The sequence below is a fragment of the Sus scrofa genome, chromosome 10 (genome assembly GCF_054392235.1).
Source record: "Sus scrofa isolate SSC_HxYL_T2T_F1_AM1 chromosome 10, Sscrofa_HxYL_maternal_Yorkshire_Landrace_v2.0, whole genome shotgun sequence".
Lineage (NCBI taxonomy): Eukaryota > Metazoa > Chordata > Mammalia > Artiodactyla > Suidae > Sus > Sus scrofa.
In genome coordinates this window covers 16,364,017-16,374,041 of record NC_139392.1, presented here as the reverse complement: position 1 = coordinate 16,374,041, position 10,025 = coordinate 16,364,017, and the positions used below count along the sequence as shown (strand labels likewise).

The 10,025-nt window shown below is 56.8% G+C and overlaps 1 protein-coding gene and 1 long non-coding RNA gene across 22 annotated transcripts in view; one reads left to right on the top strand and one right to left on the bottom strand.

Moving 5' to 3' along the window:
• Nucleotides 1–23: 23 nt before the first annotated feature.
• On the bottom strand, nucleotides 24–2,028 carry LOC146398827 (uncharacterized). Its single transcript, XR_014817465.1, has 2 exons — nucleotides 1,949–2,028; nucleotides 24–628 (listed from the first exon to the last, which is right to left on the bottom strand). It is a non-coding gene; the product is annotated as an uncharacterized LOC146398827 (long non-coding RNA).
• Nucleotides 1,242–10,025, top strand: part of TMEM63A (transmembrane protein 63A) — a 39,700-nt gene continuing 30,916 nt past the window's right edge. For 3 of the 21 annotated variants that reach the window (XR_014817109.1, XM_084978801.1, XM_005653774.4), the window contains exons 1-3: nucleotides 1,284–1,367; nucleotides 4,605–4,784; nucleotides 7,322–7,521. Coding sequence is in view for 10 of the 21 variants with exons in the window: in XM_005653774.4 (XP_005653831.2) it covers nucleotides 7,336–7,521 (186 nt within the window). In the remaining 11 variants the exon portion in view is untranslated. 21 annotated transcript variants of the gene reach the window in all.

Genomic DNA, 10,025 nt, shown 5'->3' with positions numbered 1-10,025 from the left:
AATAAAGGGAGCAAATGTTAATAGGCTGAATATAAGATTTAATTTTTTAAAATTAATTTTTCAGTTAATTAAAAATTTGTCCTGGAAGGGCAAAGGCTGGCTGAGCACAGGCGCCAAGGACCAGCTCCAGGAAAGGACTAGCGGCTGGGGGTGGGGGAGAAGGAGGAAGCCAGATGGGACAGAGAAGGACTGTTGAGGAAACTGGAGACATCCCCACCCCCACCCCACAGCAGACAGCCACAGGCTGGTGCTGGCTTCGTGGGAGGGAGGGGAGGAAATTTTCCCATCCCAAGGAAAGATGAAAGCCCAGAACTGGAGGAGAGCTCAGAGACCCTGCAAAAGTGTACAGGTGCGGAGTGAAGGGCTGTTGAGGATTTACAGAGTTTTAGCGCTAGAAAGGAGCTGAGAGGAAGCTTTGGCCCAACCCCCTCGCGTTGCAGGTGTGGAAACCGAGGCGGGAGGATGGCAATTTGCTGCAGCTGGCAGGCGATGCTCTTCCGCTTCCCTGGGAGTGCGGTCCTCACTGAACCCTGACCTGCGTCTTGCCAGCACACACCTCGGCGCCCTCGGGCAGCTTCCAGTCCAGTAGCAGAGGCCTCTGGCTCATAGGAAACACTTTGCGACCCAGCTGGGGGAGATACGCCGCGCTTAGCGAGCTGGACTAGATCGGTGTCCCAGGTACGGGGAGTACTCGCTTTGGCTCCAGAGGACCGCTGAAAACACTGCGACCTCATTTGGGGCCAAACATAGGACCCCTCAGGGTTTTCACTCTCCGGCTCCTTAGAGCGGTGGGGGAGCCGTGGCCTTTCGCAGCGGGCGTCCGGTGACCGCTGGCTGAGCCCGGCCAGACTTCCCATCCTCCAAACTTTCGGGCCGTTGGAGGAAATTCGGTGCAAAACAGCATAATCAAGAAGGTTTGCCGATATTCTCCCCGAACACGCCCTGCCCGTGACCACCCTGTGCTTGGCCCGGGGCTCCCCGAAGTGCCCGGGAAGGGGGACGCGCCCGGAGGCTGGGGAGGGGAATTAGCTCTGGCGGTGCCCTCCTCGGTTCCGGGACACGAGCGGGCAGGGCCGGGGCCTGCAGCTTGCCCGCAGGAGCTGCGAGGGCTAGCAGCGGCCCCGACGCCAGGCCGGGGCGGAGGATCACGGAGGGGCGCAGGGCCCCAGGCGCGGGAGGCGGCGGCGAGGCAGAAGCCAGCGCGGGCGAAGCTGCAAATTGGGAGAGCTGCGGAGGTGCGCATGCGCGGGAGATGCCGGAGTTTCACTTTGTAACTTTTAAGTGATTGAGACACCGCCCCGCCCGGCCGAGTGGAGCCTGAAAATTTCTCCGGGCCTCGCTGGACCGCCGCACCGCCACCGCCGCAGGTAAAGGAGACGGGGTGTTGAGGGGACCGGGGTGGGGTGGAGAATGTCGCCCTCCGCCTTTCCCGGGACCCTCGGGACCTGGGTCTGCGTCGGGGTGCCACGTCTAGTGTCCGGTTCCGGGGCGCGGTCCTCCCGCCTCTCCCGCCCGGAGTCCGGAGCAGGGGAGAACAGGGTGAGTGGGAGGATAGGGAAGGTGCCCGGGCCGCGCAGACCCCGAGCCCGGCGCCTCCCCAGCTTCCCTGACTTTTCTGGACTGCCCCTTCTCCAGCTTTTCGCTATTGCGGCCGATCCCTTCCTCCTCCCCCACCCCGCCTTTGGGGATTTGTCAGCTGGAGTCGACCTTCCAGCCTAACCCGGAGCGCAGCCTAGGGCCCGTCTTTCTCTGACCTTGCGAGGTATGCAAAGCGAGGCGAGTCTGGGAAAGGGCCAGGCGTCTGTGTCCCCTGCTGCTGGGGCTTCCCTTTCAGTCACCACTCCATGCGACCCAGGGGGAGACCCGAGGAGGGAAGCTGGGGGTAGGGAGGGGGGAGGAGAGCGAGGAGAGCTCAGCGAGGAAACCCAAAACGCCGAGGTTCCAGTACCTGAGAAGCCTGGCTACCTGAGACTCCGCGGTGGCCGAGAGCCGGAGTCCACAGCGTGGGACACAGAATGACACTCCCCCGCCCCTCGCCCCCCAGCTTCCTTCCGCACTCACCTTGTGTGGCTGTGTCCCAGCCCCGGCAGGGTTGAGGGTTTGAGGTTAAGCCAGTGGATTGTGTACACCAGTCCCAGTTCAGTGGGTGCATGGAGGCTGCGGAGGCTTCCTGGGGTCTTCCTCCCGCCCTGGCTCCCACAGGATCACAGACTGTCACTGGGAATGAACAGAGGTTCCAGGTCATCTCTTCCTGGAGAAATGCCCAATATGCCGGCCTTCTCCCTCCTGCTGGCCCCTTTATCTTTCCACCTTCTTCCCTCCTCTGACACCTGTCCCAGTCCTGAGTCTGCCGTAGGTGGATGTGTGTGCAGAAGGAGAGGCTTCCTTTTCCCTTCACACACCTCTTGTCTAGTTTGGGGACAAATGCCCTCCCCCCAGCTGTTTATTGGGGTTTCACAGGGAAAATATCAGATGGGGGCCTGCTATTGTGTTTCCCATTGTCTGGAGAGGTGACTTTGTAAAAGCAAACAGATTTTGAGTGCCCGCTAGGGCTCTGCCCTGACTGAGCGCTTTAAGGGGCATTGTCTCAGGTGTGTGCCTCCCACCAGCCCTGCAGGAGAAACATCGTGGTCCCCGTTTTATAGAGAAGGAAGCCAAGGCATAGAGTTAAGCCATTTGTCTAAGCTGTGGGGTGCCAACAGCTTAACTCCAGAGCCCACTCAGTTGATAGAGCGGGGAGCCCTGCCTCCCACTGCAGCCAGATGCTCTGCCATTCCCTTGGTGCTCCAGGGCTAGTGTCTACGGAGGTAAAGGTGGTCCAGGACCGTTTGGTGGGGCTTTAAGGAGAGGTTTGCAGCATATGGAGGTTCCCAGGCTAGGGGTCCAACTGAAGCTGTAGCCACCAGCCTACATCACAGCCATAGCAACACAGGATCCCAGCCTCGTCTGTGGGCTACAACACAGCTCACGGCAATACCAGATCCTTAACCCACTGAGCGAGGCCAGGGATCGAACCCGCTTCCTCATGGCTACTAGTTGAGTACATTAACCAGTGAGCCACGATGGAAACTCCTGCAACCTACAATCTAGAACATCAGAGTCAGCTGTTGTGGCAGGAGGCCTGGAGCTGCTTGTTATCCTGCTATCAGGGTAATAAAGTCGGAAGATTTGGTGATGATAAAACCACCCTGAATTTGTAAGAGCCAACAATGCTCGCACACTTCCTGCAGCGTTCTGCTGCCATTTCTGGCAGGGAGGCCTGGAGCTCTTCAGGTGTGCTGCAGGGGACAGGCCTTGCTGCCAGCTTGGGTGGGCAGGGGGTTACTGTTGGTGGTTGACTTCTCTTGCAATTTTGGAATCACCTGTTGGATTGGGTTCTGTCCCACTGGCCACAGCCAGACTCTGGGGTGTACAAGGGCTGAACTTTGGGTTGGGTCCCGAGTCACCTGCTGCTCATCTGGGCCTCAATGGTAATCCTTGGCTTTCCTGAACAGAGGGGATGAGCAGCGAGCTCTTTGGAAGGCATGGATAAGACTAGGAGATGGCTGGATATTGCTTGCAGGTTTGTCTTCTGCCCAGCACTGTCAGGCTTTCACCCCCTGAGTCTGCTCTCTCCTGGTCACTGCCAGCTGTCCCCTTCTCCCCACCTCTGGCTCTCTGAACCTGGCAGGGTTCCCAGCTGCTCCTCCAGAGCATGGTGCTGGGGAGGATGTAGGGGGCCCGGTCCTGGAAGGACCACGATGCTTCAGCCGAATCTGGCCTCTATGCGCTGAACAGGCATGGACACAAACTAGAGTTAACCACAAAGTTCTGGAAGAGACTGTGGGCCCCCAAAGCTGTGCTCTCACCTGAGCACCTCACCTGGAAGGGACAGACAGGACAGGCCACCTCAGGGGAGTCTGGAGGTCACCTCCCAGGCTAGTGGCATTTCTTGACTAACCTTACTGAGTCCTTATCACATCTTGTGAAACCACCCAGGAGAGACTGTTTGACTTAGAGGTGTGACAGGCTGAAGGAGGAAGCCATTGGTACCTGCCTCCCATGGGGCCTCTGCTCCCCCAAAGCTTGGCACCAAGCTGCCTTGGGAGGGTCATCCTGCCCTGACCCCTCCACAGCAGCAGCCCCTGTCCAGGGACCATGTTCCCTCTGTGAGCATTTTATGGGGATGTTTTTTCTTCCCACTTCACTTCTCAAGCCTTCCTTGTTTGTTCTGCTGCTTTCCTTCTTCCTGGTTCTAGCCTTCGCAGTAGCAGCTACCCTTGGGCCTCGTATGAGGTCTGGGACTCCATCTTGCCAGGAGCCCACAGCTGCCAGCACTTCTGTTCGGGCAGGATCACTGCCCGGGCCCCAGCAGGGCCTCCAGCCATTGGACGAGAGGGGAGAGGCTGGAGCCTCAGGTGATGCCAGGGAGGAGAGAGGAGTGTGGACCCTCTGTGGTTGGAGGAGTCTGGGCAGGGAGCCTATAGGGAAGACCCAAAGGTTCCCTGTGAGCGTTTGACTTCAAAGACATGGGGGCAGGTGTGAGTGTGGGGCGAGTGTGCTGAAGAACCCCTGGCCTGCATGACGGCAGCTCCCCTGTGACCCTGCCATCTGGGTTCCTTCAGGGAAGTCTGCAAAGGCCAGTGTCCCATGACCTGGATCCGCAAGGCCCTGAAGGCAATGAGCGGCGGGCCCAAGGCAGCTTGGGAGGTAGCCGGGGCTGCGGTGGCTTTTGCTGAAGCCAGCGTCCACTGAGGCTCTCTCCCGGGGACTCATCCACAGCCCTTCCTTCCCTGGGGCGTCTGGTAAGTGTGGGGACGGGGAGGAGGGGCAGGCTTTTGCCGAGCTGTGTCAGGCTGGGCGTTCCCCTGGGGCGGCGCCATTGGGTGGGGTGCAAAGGAGGGAAGGGAGAACCATCTGTCTCCCAGAGGCAGCTTGGTAGCTCTGCCGTCGCACCTCCAGCCACTGCCAGGTCTCTCACAGCAAGGAGAGAGCCACTTGGCCTTCTGGGAATTCTCCCACACCCTGGGACCCGCCGCCTCCCCCCACCCATCCTGTACTTCCTGTCATGGGTGCGTGGGTGTGTGTGTGTGTGTGTGACTGTCCCCAACCCAGTCGTCCCAGGGGCCAGAATTGGGGATCAGCTCTCCCCATCACATACCATGTTGGTAGTACTCAGTAGTCCAAGTATCTGTTCTCTGTACCTTTGCTTATTGTCCCCAAGATTTTTGTCCTTGTAACAGGTAGAAAGACCAGACCTAGGTCAAGTCCCCTGGGGATCTAGTTTATTCATTTATTTATTTTTGCTTTTTCAGAGCCGCACCCGCGGCCTATGGAGGTTCCCAGGGTAGGGGTCGAATCGGAGTTATAGCTGCCGGCCTACACCACAGCCACAGCAGTGCCGGATCCTTAACCCAGAGCAGGGCCAGAGATTGAATCCGCATCTTCATGGACACCAGTCAGATTTGTTTCCACTGTGCCACAACCAGAACTCCTATTTATTTATTTTAAAAATTATGTTCATTTTATTTTTAGATTTTTTTTAACTTGTTTATTTAGCCACACCTGTAGCATGCGGAAGTTCCCAGGCAAGGGATCGAACCCACGCCACAGCAGTGATAGCACTAGATCCTTAACTACTAGGCCATAGGGAACTCCCGGTTTAACCAGATTTAAGGAGGTGGGACCTTGAGAGGAAGGGGGTTGCTGAGCATTTTTCCAGACTCTTCTGCCACAGACAGTGTGAAATGCAAGCTGGAATGTGGGCACTAACTCCGGTGGACCTTTGGTGCTCGGAGATTTCCATTAGTTTCGGTTGAGTTACTAGGAGCCTCAGAAAGGGAGGGTCAGCGACCAGCCTGGAACAATATTTGTTTTGGAAATGCTGGACCTTCCAGTAAGAACAAGGTACCCAGGAGTGCAGGCATGAGAGGGTGGAGCCGGGGAGCGCTCCGGGGGATCACGATGGGTGACTCAGGGGCCCTTCTCCTCCCTCTAGATCACCCCCCTTTCCTTCTCTGTCATCTCCTGTCTGCCACTCCATTCCCAGATTTTATTTTATTTTTTATTTTTTATTTTTTTGTCTTTTTTTGGCCATTTCTTGGGCCGCTGTCTCGGCATATGGAGGTTCCCAGGCTAGGGCTTGAATCAGAGCTGTAGCCACTGGCCTACGCCAGAGCCACAGCAACGCGGGATCCGAGCCGCGTCTGCGACCTACACCACAGCTCACAGCAATGCCAGATCGTTAACCCACTGAGCAAGGCCAAGGGATCAAACCTGCAACCTCATGGTTCCTAGTCGGATTCGTTAACCACTGCGCCACAACAGGAACTCCCCATTCCCAGATTTTAATCCCTCACTAACATGTAAATGTGCACGCATATGTGCACACATGTGTATTTGTGTAGCCAACTGTAGAGGGAGTGTGGCATAGTAGAAAGAGAGCTGGTATCTGGGACCCAGGAGGCTGGGTCTGAGACCTGACTCCACCCCAACCAGCTCCTTAATTTTTTTTTTTTTTTTTTTTTTTTTGTCCTTTAGGGCTGCACTTGTGGCATATGGAGGTTTCCAGGCTAGGGGTCCAATTGAAGCTGTAGCTGCCGGCCACCAACAGCCACAGCAACGTGGGATCCGAGCCACATCTGCAACCTACACCACAGCTCCCAGCAGTGCCAGATCCTCAACCCACTGAGTGAGGCCAGGGACTGAGCCCCCATCCTCATGGATGCTAGTCAGGTTCGCTAACTGCTGAGCCACAATGGGAACTCCAAGCTCCTTAATCTTAAAGGAAATTGCAGGCTTCCGAGCCTGGGTTTCCAAGTATATGGAGTGAGCCCGTCTCTGAGGCCCCTGCCTGACATCCCATCAACTCAGGTCTGTGGCTCACATGGGTCACCAGTTGTTGCCCTTCCTCCTCCTCTGCTGATTCCTCCTCCCCCCTCCCTTTGTGCCCCCCCCAACTGTGCTCCAGACCTCCCAGGGGCTCCCACAGGAGTGACTTCCCAGCAGAAGTGCCTGAGGTTGGAGGGGCTTGCATCTCTCAGCAGACACCACAGCAGCCCCTGTCCTTCCCTTCCCTCCTATTCACCCAACCCCCGGGGGGAGGTGCCAGCTGTGTCCTGCCTGAGCCACTCGCCCCATCCTTCTGACCCTTTGGCCGTCCCCACAATGGAGCTATTCTCTGTAGATGCTGCAGGGCAAACGAGGTCGGGCATCTGCTTTTCCCGGATCCCTGTGCCCCACGGGCCCACAGAGGAGACACCCGCCTTGGCTGCGCCAGCGGAGGCAGTGGACACCGCGGGGGAGCTGGAGCCCTGACCCTCTGCCCGGTCCCGTTCTCCAGGGAGGACACGCACCATGACTGACTCCCCGTTCCTGGAGATGTGGCCATCCAGGGCGGTGGCCATCCGCGAGCGCCTGGGCATCGGCGACCAACGCAATGACTCCTACTGCTACAACTCGGCCAAAAACAGCACCGTGCTCCAGGGGGTCACCTTCGGTGGCATCCCCACTGTCCTGTTCATAGACGTCACCTGCTTCCTGGTGAGACTCCTCATGAATCATGTCACTTATTTAACTCCCCACCCTGCCTCCATCCCCAGGGCTTTCTGGGAAGCTCAGGTGAGGAGCCAGACATTCCTGGAGTCAAGTCTCAGCTTTGTCACCTTGGGCATGTGACAATGGGCATCAGTTTTTGCTCTGTAAAATGGAGGTAATAATTCTGATGTTGCAGAGAACTGGAGAAGGTTAAAGGAGGCAATATTTGGAAAGAAGGTACATCGCTCTTCTTTAGATTACTGCCATTATTACTGCGTTATCAGCCCGCCCTGTGTCTGAGGCCCTCGGGAAGGGGTGAGAGGTGTGAATGGAGCATGTGGGTTCCCACTAAAGCAGTGGCAATGCCCAATGTAGAAATATCCCACCCTGCTCCCCACCCGCGGTCCTGGACTTCGGAGAGGATCAGACGTGGAGAAAACCGGAGTTCCCATCATGGCTCAGCAGGAGTGAATCTAACTAGCAATCACGAGGATGCAGGTTTGATCCCTGGCCTCACTCAGTGGCTTAAGGATCCAGTATTGCCGTGAGCTGTGGTGTAGGTCACAGACGTGGCTAGGATCTGGCGTGGCTGTGGCTACAACTCCAATTTGACCCCTAGCCTGGGAACCTCCATGTGCTGCGGGTGCTGCCCCTGTCCCCCCCCAAAAAAAACAAAAGGCCTGGGTCCCTTCATGTTGTAGAGGATCAGACGTGGAGAAAACTAGGGAAAGCTGATGTCACTTCATCCGTGCTGACCCTCACAGGTGGCCTTTCTTTAATTCAGACCTCCTGTTCCCAAAGACTTCCCCCCTCAATTTGAAATATGCCATCTTCTTCCCTAGACCTGCTTGCACTTGCTCGGTGAAATTTACTGGGGCTCAGGGGCCCTGCTTTTCCCAGCGCCCCGTGGGCTGGTCGGTTCTCTGAGTACATGGGGCAAGGGGGCGAGGAGGTAGACCTCTTGGTCCGCTTTGGGCCAGAGGCTTGGTGGGGCCTGGAGTCGGGAGTCAGGGTAGCCTGAGGGCCCCAGTCCCCCCAGGAGGCAGGTATCAAACCCAAGTTTACTTGCAGGAAAAATATTCAAGGAAGAGGGAAAGGGAGTTGCCGCTCCTCTTCCTGTTTCCCTCCCCAGGATTAAGGTCTAAAGGGTTGCATCAGAATTTTGCTACATGATTGGTACTCTGTGGACGGATGTGAGAACCTGCCTGCTCCTCATGGTGCTTGTCTGAAAAAAAGGCTCTTTCAGTGCCAGATAACCCAGGTCTTGGAGGCAAAACCCATCTGGAGGTTGAGAACAGTCATATCTCTCGGCCTTGCTTGAGAGGAGGGAGTAGCTGGGTGTGGTTTTGGTTGTGGATTTGAGGGTCAGCGGGACTCATGGAGGAGGGCGGCCCTAGAGCTGTGACCTGCGTCCTCGGCGGGGGGTGGCGGGGGAGTCTGGAGGGAGGAGGAGAGGAGCCTCCTAGACAAAGGTGGGTTTGTCTGGAACAAGGTTGGTTGAGAAGAGAGAGTCGCTCTGCAGTGAAGTGTGTTGGTGGGGGTGGGTTTTTAATTGCAGGAAGTTATGGGGGGAGGTGGGAGAACCCACATAAGAGCCAGGGAAAGATGTAGAGGGATGGGGAACGCCAGCCAAGGAGGCGGCAGCGGGGGCAGAGAGGGTGGGCACCTGCTGAGCAGCCCTCGTGACTCAACTGCCTTTGAAAATAATATCGCTGACTTCCAGATTCACCTTGAGAACATTCTGCTGGAGCTCCCAAACCCACATTGAAAACCCAAGTTCCTGACTAGGGCAGGCGGGGAAATGAGGACGAAAACGTGTCTCTTTGGAGTTCCTGTTGTGGCTCAGTGAGTTAAGAACCGGACTAGTATCCATGAGGATGTGGGTTCGATCCCTGGCCACACTCAGTGGGGAAGGATGCGGCATTGCTGCCAGGTGTGGTGTAGACTGGCAGCTGCAGCTCTGCTTCAACCCAGAGCCTGGGAACTTCCATATGCCACAGGTGTGGCCTTGAAAAGAAAAAAGAAATTCTATATAAAGTGAAGAAGGGGGCTGGTCCCAGGGCTGCTGTGAGGAGACATTGCCCTCCTGCTCAGAGGCCCCTGAAGGCAGGCCACGTCATCCCTGTCGGTGCTGCTTTGAGGGTAAAGGAAAGGACGCCAGTGCTTGACTAGGAGGGTGCCAGGGCAGGCTCAGTGTCAGTGTTGACAGCCTATGAGGCTTGGGCACAGGGGATGGGAGCCGGTGAAGGGGTTGAGCACAGCATGGAGCCTTTGAGCTATGTGGCCTGGGGCAGCTCAGGGCCCTCTCTGGCTCTTCTAGCCTTGTATCTGGATGGGTGGGCTTTGCCCCTAAGACAGCTGTCTCTTCTAAGTAGAAGCCATCCGGTGTGCTTTTACCTGGTTTCTTTTCTACTTTTAGTTGTTTTTGTCTTTTTAGGGCTGCACCTGTGTGATATGGAGGTTCCCAGGCTAGGGGCTGAAGTGGAGCTGCAGCTGCCGGCCTACACTGT